At 41.8% G+C, this 24,254-nt stretch overlaps 1 protein-coding gene across 1 annotated transcript in view; it reads left to right on the top strand.

Moving 5' to 3' along the window:
• Positions 1-24,254, top strand: part of slc4a11 (solute carrier family 4 member 11) — a 70,300-nt gene that overhangs the window by 12,775 nt on the left and 33,271 nt on the right. Inside the window, exons 2-4 of the mRNA XM_070920026.1 lie at positions 8,288-8,338; positions 11,507-11,623; positions 19,401-19,444. Of these exons, the coding sequence (XP_070776127.1) occupies positions 8,288-8,338; positions 11,507-11,623; positions 19,401-19,444 (212 nt within the window). The remainder of the gene's footprint in view (positions 1-8,287; positions 8,339-11,506; positions 11,624-19,400; positions 19,445-24,254) is intronic.

Raw genomic sequence — 24,254 nt, 5'->3', positions numbered from 1 at the left:
TCAGATGCGAATGTAATCAATGTAGGCAACGGAAACAACTTAAAAAGATGTTTTTTTTTGATTGCTCCATATTAGTCACGACTAAACTGCCGGCTGCTTGTGAAGGGGATTAGAGGTGATGGCCACCTGTGTTAGCCTCTTGTAGGTTGTGCCATGCTGCACCAGGATCGCAGCTAGTTCACATGCTTTTGACACTTGGAGTATAAAGGATCTGCTCCTAAGAACCGTTATCTTCTTGTGACATGAGTGAAGAGCATTTATAGTCCTTCACGGAGAATCCAAACTTAGCTTTGTTTACTGAAACAGTTTTCTCTATATGACTGTGTCATGCCAGGTGGGGGGGGGGCTGGCTTTCCTCCTGTGCTTAGCTGTGACGGCGCTCTGTGACTTGGTAAGAGAGGTGGTAAATCATATTAAATATGGGCACGCGCATACACCGCGTGGGCTACATCTCAATCTTTGCCTGGGGCATCCAAATCACTAAAACTATCCCTGAGTGTACTTTGTTTGGTTTTTTTTCTTCTTCTTAAGGACTGTGGGAATTCATGTTCCCTTCACATTTTATTTTTCTCTTTTGAGAACATAAGGATCAAAAAGGGGATTCAAAGCAGAGGGAAGGGTCGGCTGGTGTTTGATTCGTAGCCCACAGGGGGTGTTTGTGGTTCCAGAGACAGAAATCACAAGAACATCTCAGGTAACATTTTCACTGCTGAAACCTGTCTGTCTGACGTCGTCAAACAGCTGTTACTTGCTGCGTTGCTGCTCGCTAGTCATCAAACTGATGCAAAAACCACAATCGCTGCAAAGGCAACAAGCAGCTGCCTGCCGTCTTTTTTTTGCAGATAGCTGGTATCAGACGAAGGTTTGGGCTTATCAGGAAGAAAGAGTTTGTCATGTGGCATGTACTGACGCGGCAGCAAGTGACGAGCAGAGCAGATGTAGCCCTACTTGTGGGTTTGTGACATGTAAACTCGGCTGACTGACAGATATTTCCCTCATGTATATGTTGGGCGATGATGAAAGGACTGACTCAGACTAAGAGACTCACATGCACAAACACCCACGCACACACATCAGATCAGTAAAAGTGATCAGACGTGTGTGCGATACTCTTCCACCAGTTGTGACTTCCTGCTTGCAAGTAGACCGCTTCCTCCTTTCTGCAGAAAGTTATCATACATCTTTTTTTTTTTTGTTGTTGTTGCATGAACTGTTCTGCTAAAGTGTCTCTTCCTGGAAGTCACTTCTGTCTCACCACCGTTTGTGTTTATTTCATGCTTTTAATACTCACCTCAGAGGTAAATTAAACACAGACATGTTACGTGAGCTTTCTCTTTTGTAGTTGTGAGATAACCCGTACTGTATGGGTGCATTATGAGAGGCATGCTGAGCTTGAGGAAGTTGGTTTTGTTCCTGTGCATTTATTCATTTTAGTGAGAGTTTACATCACACATTCAGCCATAAATAAATGTAGATGTGCCGTTTGTTTAACTGTTTGCATATCAATACGTTTGCCTGCTCCAAAACTCTTTCAAAGCTAGCAAAGTTAAAGCTTGAAGACAGCAGTTGGCCTTTTAAGTTCTTACTAGAGGCGACTGTGAAAACAAATTCAATGGTTAAAAATCACAAAACGAGATTCCACAAACAAGATTTAGACCAGAGTTTTTGTAGGAAACCTACTTACTTATGAGTCAGTGTAGCGGCTAGCTTGGTTAGCAGTAAACCGATCATAGAAATAAAATCACAAACAGTCACAAACCAGCTGTGTACCCACAGATGATGCTCCAACAAGGACATTTGGGAGTAAATAAAAGGTGTTTTCTTGGTCACAGATCTGACAAAATGGTGGATGTAACAACGTCGGTTGAGCAGCAACAGCTGTAGAACTGTTCCAGAAGTGAACAGCGTTCAGAAACAGAACACCGAACTGAAACCAGTTTCTGGAATCAAACCCGGACCGCTGCGCTTAATGGTAGGCGCTCTACCAGCTGAGCTACCTGGGCACCATTTTTTAAAAATGTCACTGTCGGATCGCTATCAGATCACTCGCCGCAGCCTCTAGAGAAACGTGTGCACGGATGACCTGAAGTGTGCACTTCACGCTGTTTTTAGAAATACCAGTTTATGTGTGGGAAATGGAGCATGCATGGTTTTTGTGCGTACTCATCATTTATACATGTGGCCCCTGGTGTGGGTAGGAAAGAAAAACATTTACACATTTTAAAGTTGTCATTATGAAGCTTTTCTCTTCTTTTATTCTTTAATGTAGTCTGTTTCTGTTGCCTCCTCTCCCTGTAGAGGACCTTTTGCAAACGGTTAATAAAGAAGCTCATTAACTGATGTTTCACCTGACAGTGAAATCGGGGATTAATAAAAGATCTTGGAAAAAAAAGCTTCAATAAATAGGTCAAATTAAAGATGGATTTGCATTTAATGGCAATGAAACAATCAATAAATACATCGATATTGTGGAAGCAATGGGCTGAAAGAAGGAGAAGCCCTTGAAATGTTCAAGACGGCCAGCAGGAATCACATCTGGAGGGGCTGTAAACACCGTCAGCGGCTGACTGAAGGGACAACGCTGGAGCACAATGCGTTACTTGTGTGGGTTAGCGTGTCGTTGCGTGCCTCTGCTGTGATGCAATATGCGGCTTGCGCACAGATCTGACTTCTGTTTCTTCAAAATGTGGTCGCGTCAGTGATTGCTACTCAATGTATAGTTTCTTTTATGTGTGCTTAATCTACTGTCTGGCATTACTTGGTTACATATGAAAAGCTATTGCTTTGATATTTTGACATTATTGAAACGTGAATATGCTTTGAAGTGAAATGAAGGTATTTGTAGACTCATTTTGAGTGTTTTTAAGGCAAAGGTCTGTCTCTGCATCTTTTATCTTTCACCTCCATCTCTGAAACGATAATGTTTTAAACAGGTTAGCGGTTCAGGATCGTGTGTCACTCCTCCATCCACACATCGGATCATTTGCATATGTTTCATTTGAGTCACCGGGGCTGCAGAAAGCTCTACATCCTTCACCAGAAGTGTTCTGAGATTCGGATAGTTTGGTCGAAGAAACGTGAACAAGAGGAATGACTCGTGCAGAGTAATGCAGGGGCAGGTGTCCTTGTACCTTTTAGTTTTCAGGGACTCTGTTGGTTTGTCAGTACGTCTCAATTCTGCTTCTGATTTTTCAAAAGAATAGCCTTCATGACTGCTAATGAGCCCGTCTCATAAACGACCATCAGAGCATGAACTATGTAAGGGTCCTTAATCAGCTCTGTCTAACAATTATCTGCATGTGTGTGCAGCCCATTATAGCAGGCAGAGACAGAGTGTATTAGAGTGTATTAAGGCATGACAAAAACAAATAATGCAGTCTGAACTACAGCTCATTTAACTTCTGCTCTATCTGTCCGAACTGAAGATGAAACATTTAATCGAATTTAGGAGTTAATTTACGTTACGGAAATGTTAAAAGGACACGCCACGCTACTCACTTCCAGAAAATAAACTTTTATTTTGTGCCATTGTTCATTTCATTGGAACAAAGCTCTTAATTTGCTCATGAAGCAAAGCTAGGTGTCTCACAACAGAGCAGAGTGGCCGTTGTGTTTTCATTGATCTGGTAAAGCCAGTACACGGAGAACATGCATTCCCCTCCAATCCTTCTAAATCTCTTCCTGCATCTGTCAGTGCCAAACGACTCAATACAAGCAGAGCGCATGAATCTGTGATGCTGCTCCTGATCACAGCACTCAGTCTACGACGCAGTTCAGAGGAGCACAGCGTCCACGGGAAGCTGGCATGATGTGCCACATAAATAAATGAGCAGTCCAATAGAAGAACCCCTCGAGGATATAGAAGGAGTTGCTTTTGTTCAGTGATTTTCATCTCTCCGTGTGTACTAAAAATAATTTCTTTGAACATAGTTTCATTGATTTTTATGTAACTATTCTTTTGCCCACCATTTCACACCGTGGTGTTTTGTTCCAGGTTTTACTACAACTGCTACTGCTAAATAATAATGCTAATAAGTATAAAACTCATTTTCTAATATGGAGTACGTAACATTACAACGTAAATGTTCTTTATGGCTTTATTCAGACATGACAGCATCTTTACAGTAGTCAATTAATCGATCAGATGATTGACAATGAATTAATCTGCAACTATTTTGATAATCAGTTTATCGTTTAAGTCAAAATTGCCAAACATTTGATAGCTGCAGCTCCTCATGTGATGTCTTTACAGTATTGTGATTATTTTTGACAAAATTAGACATTAGACGTCACCTCTTGGAAATTGTGTTTTTGCATTTGTCATTGTTTTCTGATGTTTAATCGACAAATTGAGAATTTAAGTGGCAGATTCATGGATGATAAAACTGGTCGTTAGTTGCAGCCCTAGCCTCGATGCTTGTGTGACACTCGGTGTGGGAGAGGAAGCGACGCTCACTGTTCTCTCACAGGCTTCGTCAGGGAATCGTGGATCTACCACTAAGTGTTTTCATAGACTTTATTACTTATTAGAAAGAGAATTCTGTGGCCTATTTTACAATGCCCAAAGAGACTTTCAGTTGTGACTCATTTACTCACATGCTCTGTAGTGTTTTGCTGCATAGGATATTCGTAATTTCATCCATACAGATGGCATGAATTAGATTTTTAAAACACAGATCTGATTATTATTAGGAGTGATAGGGTGGCGCAGGTTAGCACTGTTGCCTCTCAGCAAGAGGGTTCTTGGTTTGAACCCACCTTTCTGTGCGGACGTTAGAGAAAATCGCCTCAACAACTTACTGTAAAATAAACGGATGCATTAGAGATGATAACCAGGTAATAGATTAACGGCAGAACATGATGTGATGTTTTCACCTCGAGCTGCTGCAGCCTTTATGTTAATGTGACAGAATTCAGTTCAGACTTTTGTGAAGGGTTATGGAAATGTTACTTGGCCCAACCAAATAAAATTTACATCACGTTTATGTGAAAAGGTGCATGTCTGAATCATAACAACAACCATAATAGAACGCACACACTATGATGCAAGAACTCGTGTGCACCTCAGGCTGCTGAACTTTGAGTGACTTCTTGGTTTATTTAGCTGCACGTATAAAAATGACTAATCAGAGAGTAGAAATAACAGATGTTGGAGGTGAGGTAAAATAACCCAGGGTACGCAAAAGATGATTAAATATTATATCAAAAAACATTATGCCTATAGTCGAGCTGAGTGGTGTAGCTCAAGGTAAGCAGATTGCGTGATGTTGTGTCGGAAGGTGAAGGGAAACCCGACGTGTTTGTGTTAACACGGCAGCTGATTTGTGTTTTTTATTTGAATATTTCAGGAAGCCAAATCGGGAGGAAATAAAAAAAACACTGGGGAGTTTTGTTTGACTAACTTTCTTTGCATAAATCTGAAAGATCGTCATTCCCAATCAGTCATTGTTAGAATTCCTCGTGAAGACGAAAAAGACACAGTCTGCTCACCTGGTAGTATTTTCCCCTTGGCTTTAGTAAGGAGTAGTTTTACTGCAACTCAGCCCATTTTATAGAAATAAAGTCAGTGTAGATCTTTGTTCTCTTATAGTGTGACATATGTGCAGTATCACCAAGTGTCAAGTAAATAATTACCTGCTAAAATTAAGAGTGTCTAGGCGGTTACTTGTGAGAAGCTCACACAGAAAAGGTCTTTGACATTTAAAAGTCTTTTTCCATTAGTAACCAGGCAGACTGACGGTCTTGAAGGTCGCCACATCGGGCTGATAAATCAATGTATTCCATTTCATCTCATTCCAGTTTTGAAAAAGACAGAAACGAAGTGTGTGTCTCTCTTCTGAGAAGGATGCTGTGATGTGACAAATATAATATAAAACATTTGTAAATTAGAATTCGTTTTCCTTTAGTCCTGAACGAAGAGTAAAAGAGGCAGGTGTCACATCTTTACATTACACTCCTAAATCTTGTAAATCATGTGATACCAGTTAGCGAGTTAGATCAGAAGATAACCTCTCACATACAGTATCTATCCATAAATATGAAGCTGGAGCCAGGAGATGGTTAGCTTAGCTTAGCATAAAGACTGGGAACAGATAGAAAAAATCGATCCCTAAATTCACAAATAAACAATTTATATCTCGTCTGTTTAATCAGTGCAAAAGTGTAAATAGGGGTTTATGGGGAGACTGCTTCTTGGCTGCTAGCAGTGAATGTCTTGTCACCACTGCTTCCCGCCAAGAAATTGTTAGGGACACAACCCCCCTTAAAACCCCAACATTTCATTTTTACTGTTAGATTTTTGCACTGATTAAACTAATGAGATTGTGTGTTAATTAGTCAGAGTCAGGCTAGTTGTTTCCCCCTGTTTCCAATCTTTGTGCTAAGCTAAGCTAACCTGCTATCCTGGCAGTATCTTCAAATTTACCCTTCAGACATGAGAGTGTGTCGTTCCTGTCAGCTCATTCTCGGCAAGAAAGCAAATAAGCACATTTCCCAAAATGTCAAACGATTATTTTAAAATGTTCTGGATTCCGCAGGGAAGATTTGGTTTGCAGACAACCAGGGCAGCAAGAGCCAAAGTGCCAGAGAGAGAGACTTAACAGAAAAAGATGCAAATATCTATTACAGAACCAAGCAGCTAGATCATTACCTATGTAGATTAAACAAGCTAATTGTTGTGGGAATAAATGAATCCCCGGTTGTTTTACTCTTGAGTTTTATTTTCTCTCCACGTCCAACCCCGAGAGTGAAGGAATACTTTGTCTAATTAAAATTGTATACTGTATTTGTATGCTGGGCTTTGTCACATCAAAGAATCCTTTCAGGAGGAGGGACGCACCTCTTCTTCAGCGTTGGTGTATGTGCTTGTACAGGTGTGTGCGTGTGCCGTTCCCCCCCCAGCCTGTGTCCTTTTGTCTGGGATGGCTGTGATTTTAGCAGTCAAGTCAGGGAGATACCCGCGAGACATGCTGTGGATCTTTGGTTATATGATGAATACGTAAACATATTGGCTTAATGCTCAAGAAAAGCCTCACTGAAGTCTGGTAGCGCCCCCCCCCTCCTCCCTCCTTCAGCATGAGCCCACAATGTCTCAATAACCTTCAAAGTACCCCCCTCTCCATATCTGCCTCGTCTTTCTGTGCCATCCGCATGCTGCACGCATCCACAGGGCCGCGTGACAAACGCTCTGAAATGTTGTACTCTAAATTCCCTCTCTGTGTATTTGTAGTGGAGCTCTTCACCAGATTAACTTTAATTCCAAAATGAGATATCCACCATTTTAAAAAATGCTGCACCCCACCATCGCAAAACGATTGCTCGCCTGGAAGCAACACTCACTATGGATTATCACTGAATGCATTAACAAAGTCAAGACCTTTGCTGATGAAAAGAGTGCGTATTGCATATTATCATTGCCTGTTAACATTTCTTCTACCTAATGAACATGTTAGGAATGAAGCCCTTACATTTTTCTGACAACGCTGCCCCTAAAGGGAATTTTCGCCTTCTGGTTGAACTGCAGGGTCTCCCAGTTTGTGCTCGCTCACACTCAACAGTGTCTCTGACAGCTATGGCCCCATCAGGAGGAAAGGTTTTACTTCCCAAGTCTGACAGAGAGTATAGGTTTAGACATTAACACAATCATTTGGTGCTGAGAAATTATTCCTCTCAGCTGTCGGGAGAAAGGGAGGAAATACTGGGACGTTATAAAGTCACGCCGTTCGCAGCGGGAGGAGGTCGGGGCGGATGGATGGGCCAACAAAATGGCAGACTTTGACGCGAGAGGGCTTTGCTTCTACAGACAGTTAACATTTATTTTAACACAATCTTTCACCAAGTCGTTGAATCTAACCAAACCTTAAACATGCAAAATGCTTTTCTTGTTGAAGCGGTTTTGGAAGTTTAATGTGAAAGACAGTTAAATCAGTACTGCATTGTACTGTAAAGCGTCACAGTCATGAAAGCCCTTGCATGGGTTAGCAGTAGACATTGTCATGTTTCCTGATGGCCAGTAGGGGGCAGATGAATGATTAATATTTTTCGTGAGTTACTTCCTGGATCCATGAGATGCTTTTATATTTGAACATCAGTCACTAAATGACTAACAAAAGTCTGATAATTTCTCATATTTGTATTTGTAACATCTCTCATATCAACAGTTACTGTGTTAAAATAATAACAAATAATGGGTATCTCATTTCAAAATGAAAACTGCTCCCTGCGGGGGGGCCTGTTACTGCTGCCCAGTTTCACCTCAGTGACTACTGTCTTTTGCTCTCTCCTGCAGAGGCGCCCCCCTCTGGGATGTCCAAGAATGGATACTTCTTTCAAGAAATGGGTGAGTCTGAGCCACCACCGGGACGCATGAGTGCACTAAATGTTCAATGTTAGCCAACACAGCAGCCAATAATAAGGGATCCATGAGTTGGAGATACAGTGCGAACAAAACGGCGTGATCCTCTTATCATGACGGGAAAAGAGGCAGACGAGGGATTTCTGTTGTTTTGAATGCCGCCAATAATGTGCGTTGTACAGTATATCCATAGTGGAAGATGTGAATTAAAGATTAGAGCTTCGGCACACACACTGAAAACTCTCCCAGCTCTCACACTCCACTGCGTTTGGATATAAATAATGAACTTTGCTCCGGCTGTTATGATAACGGCAGTTTCATTACCTTCAAGCCAAGGAGAGGCACCCAATTAGTATGTGCAGCACAAGCAGTCAGGACAGAATATGGTTGCATTGGATCTCCCTGTCTCCCCCAGCCAATTATTCCCCTCCTGCAACACACCGATTCACTCAGCAGATTCACAGAAGGCCCCCCGCTGCAGCCGAACATAACCGTCTTTATTAGGGAACCTTTTATCGGGATATAAATGCAATTACATTATTGTTGGCAAGTAAGCATTATCCGACATTGTCATCTCGGAGGTTCATTAGTGAAGGCTGGTCTGGAAGAACAATGCACTTGTCGACCGAAGGCTGAGCGGAGTGACGTGACAAATAATATTTGTTGAACGTGGTGCAGTGTAGAAGTGATCCCGTTGTACCGGTGCCTCCTTCTGTGCCATTGTGCTCGTCATTCGTGTGTTAATAGTTGATGTGTCACTGCGATATATATCAACCATTAATGTGCTCATTCAGTGCGCTTGGCAAGCAGCTGTGAGTGACTGAATCTGATCACGGCTGCACATTTTTGTTCTTTTTGTCTTAGAATACAGAACAGAAGAAACTGTAACAACAACAACCACAAACGTGCAGTGTTTGCAGAATGGGAATTAAACATTAAACATAATTGTGTGATACGCACTCGCCTGTGTGATCTCCTCGATCGTTGAAGGAGGTTTTTTAGTAACGTGGTTTGCGACGCGTCGAGGGGATTGTGCTTGTGTCGTCCTGATAGACTTCATTGCTTCCTCGTGTCGCATGTTGAAGCGACTCTACAGCTGGTTTTTAAAGGGGAATTTGTGGATTGTAGGACTTAATTCAGGGATTCCCCAAGGAATATTTTTAGCAGAAGGATAAGATGAGTCAGATCCTGACTCATCTTATCTTGTGATCTGTTTAGTAAATAACAGCCTAAACAACAGCCACACTCAATACATGGAATTTGCCATGTGAAATAATACCTCAGCTCTGTTCCCTGAAGAAATGTCTGCCTTTGTGAATGTGTATATCATTTCTTTATTTTTATTTGTGGAGGTGGTCTTTAGTTCAGGCAAGGTGGCTCGTCTCAGCTTTAAAACATCCACACAGTGAAAGACCAACGTAACGTTCACCTCAGTGGCTCGAGAGGGTTTGATTAAAATAAAGTACACTAATGTTTATGTCATAAGAGCTATGAAAACAAAGGTGTGTTGCAGCCTTAGATCACATTACAGTGTTGTGTATCTTCTTCGGGCAATTCTCAGAACACAAAGCATCCAAGTTTAAAGCATCTTAATGATGCAAATGTCTCTCTAGTGTGGCTGTCTGCGACACCTTGGTGTTCCTGCATCTCACAGCTCCAATCACATCTGAAAGGTTGCTGCAGAACGCTGCGCACCATTTGAAGGAAACACATCAATCATTCAGTGTTTTCATATCAAACGTCCCTCGTTCCTTCTACATGTTGCATGCTTGCATTGACTGGTCACAGTTACTGAGGGCCAGCTTGGCTTCATGCGCAGCTCGTCTGAATTCGAATGCTGCAGAATTGATTGATTTATTATTCGAACGACTGAATGTGTTAAGGATGCAGATTGTTATTTTTATTACCATCGACCCTAATTCTTAATAGAAAATCGTATATATTTGAATACATAAACATACGTGTTAAGTATAAAGCAGACAGATTAGAATATCTCCAGACTACAAAAATAGTAATAAGTAATAAACCTTTTAAAAACTTTTTCTAAAATTGATACCATTGCATGTTGGAGTAAAACCGCCGACGTGCTCCTCGTGCTCTGCAGCCGCTGTTCTCTCCCAAGGTGATTTGAAAGTCAGAGCCCAGCTGGTGAGTCTGAGGCACAGAGGGATGCAGGCAAGGCGACGACACGGCGAGGTTCAAATAATGTCAAGTGCTGAGGGATGATCCTGATGCAAGACAAACTGAATGAACTGAAATTGGGGGCCCCTCACGGATAAGGTCAGCAGATAAAGAGCACGAGTATGAGATATTGTTCTCGTCGCATCAAGCCGATCGCTGGGTGATATTTGGGAGCCCACTAGTTACTGTAGGATTGGATTTAAGGGGCTGCTGTGTCAGGAAGAGAGAATGGGATGAGTCATACGTACAGGCTCCAGGCTGGATCCTGTGATGCTTTCTGGCACACAATATTCTGCCCATTACACACCACAAAAAACCTGCTAACAACATGTCTGCATGCTGATTCATGAAGTACTTGCCTTCAAATCAAAACAACCGGCGTCATTTCAATTGACAGTTTGTGCCATTGTTTAGGGTTTTAGACGTAGAGGTCCTATATATATATATAGAATTTATTTTGACAGGATCAACAAAGATACCCTAAAAAAATAGAATAAAATAACACGTCTTATAAAATCCACCGGTAGATAATAACACACGGAAGGACATTTCGTTTTCTGTCACATTCAAAACATAGCGTGATACATATTTGGTTATTGTTTGACTAACTCCTACATCTTTTAGACATTGTCCACCCCAAAATAATTTAACATTTGATCACATTAAGATCTCTCTAAAAATGGTCACATGCAATCATACAAGGCACGATCACAGCCAAATGATCCAATGATCGGGCTGTTATTAAACATGTAGAGCTGAAACAACTAAATGATTAAAATTCAATGGTTTCTGCTCTCATACGTGAAGATTTCTGTCGAGCTGACCTGTGAAATAATGCACCGTAAGTACCTGTTGAATTTCTGGACTTCCTGAACTACTTTGGCTGGAGATGATAATAATAAAAGTGAGTTTGCTGCCCTGCCTGGTAGCCGGTGAGGTCCAGGAGGTGACCCTGTGCTGTTGTGTCCCCAGAGCAGCGGGAGGTGGAGCAGGAGGAGGGCAGCGAGGGCCGAGAGGAGGGACAGGACTCGCCGATCGCCTGCGGAGATGACATCCACCTCTATGACAACCAGATCAGCCCTGGGCCAGGTCAGTACACGGAGAGAGAGAGAGTTAAGAGTGAGAGAGAGACAGATAAAGAGTGAGAGGGCAGCGGGGGTCAGAGTGTGTGGTGGGGATAAGGAGGGAGGAGGACCGCTGGATAAAGAGACTGAGGAAGAAAGAGTCGGGGGGGAGAAGGAGAGATGGGGACACGGGAGGAGAAACACTGCTGGAGAAGTGATAAGATAAAGGAAGGAAAAGGCTGAGACGCACATTTCTTCTGCCTTAAAAATGCTTATGTACCTCAGAGGTGTTCCAGTTTTAAGCGCCTGAAAAGTTGGTTTCAAATCTTAAAGACAAAATGTGATTTGGTGAGTCAGTAAAGTTAAGTTGCTCTTTAAGGCGGCTATAGTCAATATAGATGAAATGACTACTTGTACATGAAAGGGGTCCACACCTGACTCCGCAGACCTTTTCAGCGTCTTTCAGCTCGTTGTTTCGGTGTCACAGCTCTCATCAGTGCGGCTGTTCTCAGTAAAAAGCTCTGATAAACGCGCAGTGTGCCACACGTCCTGCACCGAACAGCAGACAGGCGACGTTAGCGACTAGCTGGTCAACATGAGAGCCAGATATTTTTCTCAGGGGTTTGTGGAGACCCAACAACAGAGCTGAAAGAGCGTTTTATCAGATTTGATCAGATTAACAGCGGGGTCGCCCCGGCAACGTAAGCAAACAGCCCAACAACTGTCATAAGACTCTTAGCACTGTTCCTGACACAACTAGAGAGCTGAAGTCCTGACCCCCACGTCCGGACCAGCCCCTGTTCCACTAGCTTCTGTTACTCTGTTACTGTTACTTTTTCTGTGTGAATTTAAACGATTACTTTATGAGAACAGAGTCATCGTCCGTATCCAAAAACTCACCAAATCTCTCTTCAGAAGTCATTTTTTTCCCTATTTTTTTAGTCGTAATCTCTGAAAACGTTTACAGTGTTCGCTGCTCTCTGTCCGGCTGTTGCTGCATGGGAAATGGCGTTCATTAAAAAACTGAAATGTTATATAATCAACAATATCAGGTCATTAAAAATAAAACCCTTCCTTATCTAAACATATGAAGCGCATCACACGACAAACTACTGAGTAAGGCTCTTTAGTTATTAGCGTTGTTGATTTTGAATGAGGTTTTCTTGAACTTTCTTACCCGAAAGTTACGGTTACACTTTGAAATCATGTCAGATAGCCAGTATGATGTTGTGCCTGTAGCGCCGTCTCACCGCAACCTCTGACTTGATCTCATTTTAAGTGGGATTGTGTGTGTGTAACAATCAGCTTGCCCAGATATATAAAAAAAAAAAGGTAAACCATTGGCTGGCTGCCTCTCTGAATATGCCTCTTCCAGTCAATAATCTCCTCTGCTGTTCATCTGTGTGATCAATATCACCATTTATTTTTGCTCCTTGCACTCCAGCCTTTGTGGAGATGTTTTATATCATAACATGAGGCACATTCTTCAAAGGCAGTGCGTGTCTGCAGTTCTCCGAGGCATCGTTCAAGACGAAAGAAAAAGAAAAAGAAAATGTCCAGAAAATCCTCAAACAACTTTAAACTAATTTCTGTGGAGGTCTGGTGGGGTCTGAGTCCATCCAGAGCCCCCGATGGCAGGTGTTGACTTGACAGACAGCTTCTCAGCTGCAGGTGCAGATGATTTTGACCCCATCACCAGAAACCCCACGAGTCAACGGGTTACCGTCTCCACGGCAACAGTCACAGGTGCACCACGGGGAGAGGAGGAAAGAGAGGGAGAGATGTGACAGGTGACCATGTCACTTGGGCTGATTCTCCATACATAGTAACACTTAAGGCGTCTGACAAGAGAGCTGGAGTGGTCCGGGCTGGGAACAAGTTAGTGGAAGAAGACGAGGGAGAAAACGCGAGTTGGACGGGTGCTGCGAGCGTCAGGGGAGTAAAATACAAGAGTGGCGTAGTGTAAACTGTCACAGCAGAACAGATTATTCAGTCAATACATGCTGATTTCTATGACACTGATGGGGTTTTGGACCGTACCACTTCAGTTTTTGTATGTCAAACTATGTTATAAGACCTTCTGAAATCATCAGCATCTTCACTCTTAATCCAGGTTCATGCTTGTCCTTTTAGGGGTTTCCAGAACTAGAAAACTGGTTCACAAATAGTTTTGGTTAGAGCTGAGTTTAGGATTTTCCCTTATTGATTGTCAAACTGTGGCATCTCCTCGTAGATGGGTGTGTCCTGTCTCCATTATACACCCATTCACTTCAATATATAATGACAATTGTGGAAATCCTACGGATGGTTTTGCTTAGTAACACAGAAAATGTGAATTTGTGAATTGTGACGTCACGAGTAAATGATCCATTCACACTTGTATACTGCTGTATGTAAAGGAGAGTATAATGTAATAATCGACCTTGTTGTTTTGTTAATATTCCAGTAAAATATTCCATAATATTTCAATCCTGAAAAAAACATACTTTAAAACTTCATCACTTTGATGCAAAAACACATTTAAATCCAACGCTTCCCAAACACCCCCTGAAATATTAAAGGGGTACCTCTGTATTAACAGTATGGCAAACTCTCTGACAGTCCATCAGTTGTATGATCTCATGCTACACAATCGTCGTATCGCTCACCCTCGGCCCCTGATTCACACCCCTGGCTTTAGTTTGATGCTCTCCTCTCCCCCCATACAGCTGTAATATGTTGAATCCTCGCTGCTGTCATCAGGAGAAATTGTCACCCGCAGGTGCAGAGTGTTTGTCATGCCCAACAGTGTCTGTTCCCAGATTATCAGTGCATTATTCATTGACAGCACAGCTGAATGTTGATTAGAGTGTTTTGTTTTTATTCCTGCCCCCCCACCCCACCCCCCACCCCAACCCCAACCCTCCCCACCCAGAAATCTAGCTGTCACATACATTTGATCCCAGTGTCATTAGCTGTTTGCGTGCCTGTTTCTGCTTTTAATTTATGTCACAAATTATTATGTTATTTTATTATTCCACATCAGCAGGCCGCTGTGGGACATGTCCACCATATCAAATCAATGTAAGACTCTGAACAGGACTTTTAATCACATCCTGTCTGACTACATAAGCAGTGGTTTGGAAAAGCAAATAGCGCAGTGATTACATCAGACACAGAGACAGCAGCTCCTACCTACGTCTCATTTCAGAAACATCTGTCTGTTATAATTACTTCTTTTTCTCCCCCTAAATTTAACAGTGGCTAACTGCACCACGCTAAAGATACGTTTTATAATGGCCTCCAACAAAGTGCTAAAGTGGTCATCCTCATCATCATCCAGAGGAAGAACCGGTTTCATCTCGGCAACGTTGAATTGTTCCTCCTCGTGTGCTCATTCTGTCTGAGCTCATTCAGATGTACTTTTCATGTTTTCTGTGTCGTCAGTGTTATAACATTAAATATTTTTTTATTTCTTAAATCATCAAACTTTAGCTTTTCATTTTCCTCTCCTGCAAACCGTGCACGCGTACGAAAACAAAAAACAAAAAGCGAGCTCCATCTTAGATATAAGACAGCAGCCAAACACCGAGGATGTGGCGAGCTTTGTCATGACTGTCAGAGTAAAGGAAGAATTGTGACAGCTTCAATAAGCTGAGACAGAAAATGATCCACTCGTAGTAAAACACGTTCAAACCACTATTGGAACTGTACCGTGCATTTCTAGGTTCATTCTGATTTTTTTTTACTTTTTTCGTGCAGCTGAAATGTTCGGTAGGACGAATAAACTCTCTGCTGAATGTCAAGTTTAGGCAGCAGAACCATTTAAAACAAGATTTTCTCCAAACTAAAACTGTTTCTTTTACTGACTTTCAGCAATAATTCAAGAGGAAATCCATTATGAACAGGAAGAGATACCAGTTTTACCCCAACAACAGGCACTTACTGCAGGTCGTGTACAGCGGATACTACAAGTCGAGCTCCCCATAAAGATGCATTAGTGTTAGAGTAAAGAGGTCACCTCACGTGACGCTGCCCAAGACGACTGTGTGAGTGTTTTTTTCCCCTTTTTCCCAGAAGGACGATGGTTTGAGCCAGAACTTTCTCCAAAGTATGGAGATCTGGCACGACTAGACAAATATGAGATGAATTGCCACAAAATATGGAACAGACATACTTGTTCCCCTGAGAGTGAACTGCAATAGCTTAGGCGATCCGCTTATCTTCCAATATTTTATGACCAAATACCTGCAAAGTTAAGGACATTCCCATCAGCCTGCAGTTTACGCTACTGAAGGTAACTGCAGGAAGCTCACCGTCCCCGTGTGAGTGCCGAAGTGTCGGTAATACATTCAGCTCAGTATTGGTGCGTAAGTGGCATCAGGCAAAGATCAAATTAAGTGATTGATGGCGGTTATTCAAGTGAGTGTTGAAGATTAGAAATTGAAGAGCTTGCTGGAAACGTTGTCAGCTGGTACAAGGATGTTGTTTGTCTGTTTGTTTTCTTTATCGTCTTGACACGATATTATCCATTCTTCACTCTTCAGAGAACTTTGTCATAAAGCTGTCAAATGCTCTCCATAAATAGAATTGATTTCATGATTATATTTCTGCCAGCGCTGGGCTCAGTTCCATTTCACTTCAATCAATTTGGAGGAAGGACAGGCGTCTCTCACACGGGGAACTTGAGGATTTAGGCTTTTACTGAGGTCACTGCTTGACCTTGGTAAGCCCCCGTGTGGGGTTTGTTTCATGGACATACAGCACACTGAGTGTAGCAAAGATAAACATGAAATAAAGGCAAAAAATGCATTTCATCATTTACCATTGAAGGATTTCATCATTTATAGTTACGAAATCAGTCGTAAATTAATTAGAGAATCTTGTCCAGAGCCTTCGGGTGTCGCACTGCTCGGCCTCCCCGGGAAAGCTTATGCCAGGGTGCTGGAAAGGAGGCGCCGACTCAGATCCGCAAGGATTAATGTGGCATCCGTCGTGGTCATGGAAGGTAATAGTGCCTCTATGCTTAAGATGAGGACAGACATGGGACATCAACTTAACACTCAATACTGAGAAGCCGATTCCTAGAATATTAACATATTTGCATGTACATGTGTTTTCTGAGGTCAGGGGTTGAGTTTTTTCATCAGGACGACATGGTTTTTGGTAAAAATATGCACAAGCACTGTGCCAGTTTTTCCATTCTTGCAGAGATATTGCAGGGGATGAATGAGATTGCATTGGGCAAATTTGTTTCAGTGATTACAATTGGAAGTTTTCAGGAGGGACTGTTGTCTGCTGTAAACAATAGCTAAAGTTAATGCATTTGTTTTAAGCTAAATTAGATGAAATAAGGGTCGAAGATGACTTCTCTTTATACAAACCTTCACTGAGCCTCACACTGTCCTTGATGAGGGATGATACTGGATGAAGGTGCTATAAAAACTATAGAACGGTGCACTGGTTTATAGAGCAACAAAAACATTTTTTTCAATTTATCATACATTTTTTTTTATCAGACTCTAACATTAGGGATGATTTAGAGTAAAAGTAACGTATTTTTAATTTAACTTCTCTTTTTATGGACAAGAGCAACACTTAAAACCTGGGAAATGAAACATTTTACATGTAACATCAAAACAAAGTGTTTTTAAATGTGGATTGGATTCATCTCATGTCGATATATTATATATTATAGACTTTACCAAATGAAATAACCACATTAAGCGTGAAAGGCAAAGTGTGGGAGATTGATGGTAAATATATTCTTAATATTCTGAAAGTAAAAAAATATAAAACTGGTATTTTGATACCAATTAAATTCTTTCTTTCTACACTGCCAACCAATTATTTCTGCTTTCAAACACATATCTGAAATGCATGTTCTGTTTCTAACGCGCCGCCCAGCCCCGACCCAAGGACACTTGAGCCTGTTCAGACACAAGATGTCTCCTATCGCAGTAATTCAGCCATCGTCAGTCACCACCCTGCAAGCCTTAATGACTAAAATAATACGGCACTCCACTCTGAGATTACATAACACTTGTGGATGACTGAATATAATCAACAGTTGCAGTGCCACATTGATCAAATAAGGAAACCAAGTAGGGAAACAAGGCCATGTCACATTTGAACACTTCCTCTCCCTAATCCCTAAACCCTGAAATTCTCCCGGATTACTTTAAGCCACACAGTATATTGAGACATACAGAGGCCATTAGAAGGAGGTGATCATTGGGGATGAGGTAATCTTATATGAATATATGAATATCTCCTTACGGCTGCAGCCTGACAGCAATTAGAGCTGCGGCTCCCTCTCCCCTCCGGGAGCAGATAAGCCCAGACGTGTGCTTTTTGATTGTGAGGCTTTGATGAACCAAATCCACTGCACACGACACGTGCCCCCCCCCCCGCCATAGTCTCATCATAGAGGTAGGGGCTGGAGCTCTCTTTCTTCCTCCGCAGCCTGCAGGGTTTTATGATGGAAAGGTGTTTGGTGTGGCGATCAAAGCCCCCCCCTCCTTTCCTGCAGACTCTCACTCAAACATGTTCACTTGTGGCTGTGGCTTATTGATACTACGATATCCTGGCGCTTTCCTAAGGCTTATTGGCTTGTTTAAGGGGGGGGCATCCTTGCTTTTCCCTTGCTGGAGGGAGGAGTTACACACTGATTGATTTCCAGACGGAGCCGACATAGTGCATCACGCGGAGCAGAGGAGGAAAGCCCATGGTAGCCTAATAACGTCCTCCCCACAGTAAACGGCGATAACTGCGTTATGTAACGCAGTGGCGGTCTGTTTTATAAGAGTCAGCAGGGTACTGGCAGTCTGCTTGTTAAGGGACTGAAGTGTGTTGAAAACCTCGTTCCCTCGGTTTGTCCCAGTATTGTTTTCTAGCATAAAAGGTTTTTCCTCCTTTCCCGACTCTGGGAAAATCCAGACCTTTGTACTTTATCTGAGCGCTCGCCTCAGCTCCACAGACGTGTGCATTAAAGCCTTATCAGCAGAGAACTTCCAATCCCTGTTCAATGAGAGCATTTAGAGACTTGCCTCTTGACATTTTCATCACTATTAGAAAAAGGGTGTCAGGCTTCTTTTCTTTACTGGCTGAGTGGTTGTTACTTGTGATCTTTATTTCAGACTTTGCACCATCAGTAATGCTCTTCTGCTTTTAGATGCAAATGCAGAACATTATAATTACCGTGTCACTACAGAATTTGCATTAAAACGTTACGCATTTTAACTTGTAATATTCTGATTCAACAAAATCAAATGCTTGTGTGTGGTTTAAAGACCGAAGGCGCAGACTGTGGCCCAGAGGTTCAAGGTGCTGACGACCAAGGGCAACATTCCCAGTTCGATTCTGCTTTCAAGTCATGTCTCCTCTCGTTTCTTGTCTCTTTACCGTCGACTCTCTGATAAAAGCATACATAGTAATGCCTAGAAAATTCTAGTCTTCGTATTAATGATGTTCAGGGCAGGACAGTCATGTTTAGAAATGGTTACCACTGGCAACCAGGTATTCTTTTGGATAGCCAACTAGGATAGCCGATTTCATTTTACGTCCAGTGACTAATGTTAGCTGACACATCACACAACAAGACACAGAAAAGAAAATTCGACATTACGAACTAGCTAAACAGCCGTTTCATACGTCTGATTTGTTCCTATTCCTGGTGGGTTGGTCAAATGGCTGTGATTGGCTGGATGGTCCTTCAATCAGTCTAACTTGATCATTAGGTTTTCATGTATGGGGAACACATTCTAATGTCTCATTGATTTTCTAATTGCATCTCTTGTTTCGTTTTTTTTCCCCCCCCTCAGATGCTGACGACTCTGGTTGTGTGTTACTGAACACATCAAGAAGGGTGAGCATGAATTCTCATTGAATTTAATGGGATGCCAATTGTATTTCTGTCAGTCAAGGAACTCGACGTCGCTGGTAACGAGTGCAGTTCAGCTCGAGTCAGATCTGAACTCCTCTGCGGAGGAACTTTGACCTCAGATACAAGATTTAAACATCTGAAATGTTATGATAGATAATCAGATAAGAATCTGCTATAACTTTTACGTCTTACCTATGAGGGGGAAAACACCATAAAGCTTTGGTATCCTAATGGAGTCTCGAAAAAGGATCAGCATCAGGTTGAGGGGATGATGACGACGACGTAGAACGTAGAGACATTATTTTTGATGGAAGTAGAAGCGATTAAGTAGGAGCAGTGAATGAGAGACTAGAAAGAATATTTTCGTAAATGACGTAGTCTTCCTTAGTCTTTCGTCGCTGTCAGTAACTTATGCTAAGCTTCATTACATCTAGGGATGTCCTAATCAAGATATCTGATAGCAAGTCCGAGTCTACTACTTCTATTTACTACATACTGTAACAGCCCACAGCTGACGTACACTGAGGTTTGTAAAAACCAATCCAATTTATGTAAGATATGCTTGACAACTGAATCGCTCTGCTGTCAGTGTGAATGTCTTCTGTGAAACTGCTGTCTGCTGCTGTTTGTCTTTTCATGCCACTTGGCTCACTTGTTTGTCTTTTTCCATGTTAGGAGTCGTTTCTGGTGTTTTAGCAAAGGCAGTGACTCGTGATTTGATGAATCTGATCAATTAAAATCTACCTGGCTCAGGCTGAGATGGATATATCTTACAGAAAGGCTCAGGAAATCCCAATGATGTCACTATCGTTTGCTGATACGGGGCGTTTAAAGATGTCAGGAGCGGCTCTCCGGCTGCAGAGTTTGTGGGTCTCAACAAAACATCTGGATGGTATTGCCTGTTTTATGCTCCTGTAGATCTGACGGCTGGCCGGAGGTCCTATGTGTTTCTTATCTTAATTGGCTTTCTGTGTGAACGAACACTTACGGGCAGAAGCCTTCAGTCATAGACAGACCTGTGTGCTGTATGCAGGTCTTCATTCAGGTCTCAGAGGAACTACTAAGAAATTACAGACCTGTAAAGAACAATAAAATTAAACAGAATAAAATAAAGGTCAAATTAATCCCAAACAAAGCTACAAGAAGGACAATTAAAAGTCATTTAAAGTCAATCTAAATTAACTTACTATGTGAATTCTGACTCAAAAGGTGTGACTCAGTCTCAGTCACTCAGTTCCTCGTACTGACCGCCCCAGGAAGAGTCCTGGCACAGAAACCGAACAGTGTCAGAGGAACAGAGGAACAGACCACATTAACATATTAGACACTCAAAGCCATCAGTGGCAGCTGGTGACTCAGAGGAAAACCAACACAAAGCAGAAGGACAGATGCATGATTTCATACAGTAGCATATTAGAAAAGAAAATATAACGTGCAAATTGCAAACTACTTTTAAACACATCACTAAAAAAATTACATTTTGAGAACACTTGACTTGAGAAGCAGTTTTACCTTCATCCAGAAAAGTGATCCAACCGCACAGCCGAGGCAGCGAGGCCCGTGGCTCTGCGTCCGCCCCCCGCCGACGTCCTGCCGGGCCCCCCCAAGTTCAAATCCATTCTCGCTGTTAGCTTAACAGTCCGTCAGGGCTACTACAACAAGCTAACTGTTGCGTTGGCTAATGCACGTAGCTGGCTGCTGCTTGATTAAGAAAAAGAAAAAAAGGGAAACGTAAATCTGAAAAGTGGATATTTTTAGCGTTTAAAAGCAGTTTGCAATTCACTTTTCCGCCAGTTCGTCACACTCGTGTCCAACACAGTGGTGAAGATTATCATTAGACCAACGCAATGTCAATATTAGACTTAGACTTAGACTTTATTAATCCAACAGTGGGGAAATTTACAAGTCAGACAACACTGTGTCGATAAGAATTAGAAGTTGTTGTTTTTTTTAAAGAAAAACAATATACAAATAATAAATACAGATATAAAAGATATTAAAATATTAAATTAAATTGTTTTAATATTTATTAAAACATTGCATCCTGGTTGTTGATTGGTTAGCGAGGACGTCCTCCATTGGAGCAACATTTCACATGTTTTGGCCAATAACAGATTAGCATGAAAGTGAGAGCACATTAAATTGATCTAAGAGATCCCGGCCTGAGGAGGACAGCAGGAGTCCTCCTCTGCCCCCCCCTTACTTTCTTACCGTCTTACTCTTTACTGTTTTGGAACACCCACCTCCGCCTCTACGGACCAGCCTCCTCCGTGAGCCGTACTTTAAATCAGCAAGTTGAGTGATTCAAAAGCCGATAGCAGTATTTTAAAGTCCTGCTCTCAGTGACGGGACTTTAAAACAGGTGTAACGTGTCCTCAAGCCTCTGGACTCAGACTCAGACACCTGCTGCTGCATTTTAGATCATCTGCATTTCAAGGCTTTCCAGGGTAGACCAGACAAGAGAGAATTACAGTAATCAAGCCTGCTGGTGATGAAGGCTTGAGTCTGCCTGACAGAGAAAGGACGATACTACGAAAATCTAATCAGAATAAAAAAAAAAAAACACTTGCAATTTTCAATAATTTCAACCTCTATCTTATGTCTCTGTTCAGCTGCAGCACATTCTGCGATCCATACAGTGAACCAATTCATCAATAGGACTAATACTAATGCGTCATATGGAGCTGCAGCTGCATATCATCTGCATAGCCTCGTTAATCAGTCCCAAGGTCCCTGTGTGTGTGTTTCCCAGCGGGAGCACGTAAAGGCTGAACAACACAAGCGAGCATGAAAGCCAGACTCGAACTCGGATGTTATCGTGTACAGTTAGAATATAAATCATCTCTAACGTGTTGGTATAATCAATTAAAATTATTCAAATTTAATAAAACATAAGAAAATGACCGCCAAAGCTAAAAAATGTCCAGAGATGTTAAACAAAAACTTCTTTAAAGGTAGCAGTGATATTAACAGACTACTGCGTGCATCTCTCGCTGCGCTGGAGATAAATGGATGTTTCTCTGCCTCCACAGTTCAAGGAGTAAAGCAGCAGCCAGAGGGCATTAGTTTAAACTGGTGACCGATGCTGTCAGGAGTTAGACTTCCTCAGCACACGCCTGTCGGAGACTTCAGTTTGTTGTGCCTTGTTCCTGCCAACAGCTTGCCTGGTTCTTTTCACTAATCTTCCCATTCTGTATTACAGTTCTGTTTGTTTGCTCTCTCTCTTTTTGTTGTTTTCTTTATCCATATCACATGGTCCCATCCTCATTTCCCCGCCAAGCACTTTTATGTGGATGTGTTTATTTGCAGTGGTCTATAAATAGAATTAATTTTGATATGGTTATGTTTCTGCCGCAGATGTTCTCGCTTTCTTTATGAACAATTCATGAAATCTCCTTAGAATTAAACATTGGAGGGAGATTTCAAAGTAGAAGTCTTAGAACACATTCTGCACAGTTCTTACGACGAGAAAGAAATAAATAAATAAAAACATACCAAATGAGTTCAATTCGTTCTTAACCCGTTAATCACTCGACCCGAGGTGAGAGAGACACCCAGAGCCAAGAACGGAAAGATTCGTGCAAACAAACTCACATTTACTTGTAGAGCTCCGCACACAAATGAGTCCGAAGACTGTAGACATGGACGTCCTGCTCGGTGCTTGTTTTATTTTAAAAAGAACAGCAGGGAATCCTCTCATCTTCAGAATTTCTTTCAATCACACGATCGACGAAATCGGAGGATTAGCGGGTGTCTGGGCTCTTAATCGAGCTGTGTTCATCTCTCTGTCATTCTTCTGTCTCTCAGGTGATTCTCAGACACCACTCGTCCAAAGATGACGAACTTTTGAGGCGTGAAGTCTCTGCACTGTGTTCGGCTATTTGACGAACACAAATTTAGCCGCGACAACGATGACAAAGGGCTCAGCTGCGTGTTGGCAGACACTACGTTTTTTTATTATAATCGGACGTTGTGTTAACTTTAATTAGACACAACATGTAAAATAGTACTCCAGTAATATTAACAAGCTCCTTACACTTTCTATCAGATCTGCAAACTGAAACTGCTGCGACTTAACTTTAAGACTGTACTTAAGTTTGTGTATATTGCTTAACTCTTGAATTCTTTTTCCACTTTAGCTTCACCTGTGTATTAATATTTTCCAACTGTCTGTGCTACAAAAGGCTTATCCTAAAATACGCTAACTTAGCTCTGTTCTTCATGGTGTGATCAAAGTTAATTATTAATTGCTTCGTTAAAAAATAAAACAAAGCAAAAAACACACAAACTGATACAATGCTCAAACGTTGTGTTGCCCTTTATTCAGTAAACACAAAAACAGTAGTCAGCGACTACTTGTATTCACAGTCAGGTGTGCATGCTAACCCTAACCCGCTACAAAAGACAGAAAAGCTGTTGCACATGTTACGGTCAAAGTGCATAAACTTCACATCAAATAATATTATATCAAACTACCAGCAAAGTCTTTGCATGTCGAAGTGTGAAAAGAAAACAGCTTATTTCAGTACACATTTTCGGCTGCACCAAACGATAGAAATGCTTTAAATCTTTATTTCGTTTTCTTTTGGATGGCAAATAACCAACCTGAGCGTCTATAGTCAACATCTTAGGACAAATGGAGACCTATGCCCGTGCTTAACTCTTTACCAAACTTTAATAAATAAATTATCTACAGAGAGTAACTAATCCTGCCGTAAAACTTCAGGAGCTAACGCAAGCCACCGTTAGCGTAACTACCTTTTTAAAACTACACATAGCCTACCCACAAGTG

Source organism: Enoplosus armatus, chromosome 15, assembly GCF_043641665.1.
Source record: "Enoplosus armatus isolate fEnoArm2 chromosome 15, fEnoArm2.hap1, whole genome shotgun sequence".
Classification (NCBI taxonomy): Eukaryota; Metazoa; Chordata; class Actinopteri; order Centrarchiformes; family Enoplosidae; genus Enoplosus; species Enoplosus armatus.
The sequence above is the reverse complement of the archived record's forward strand: the minus strand, read 5'-3'. Positions and strand labels throughout refer to the sequence as shown.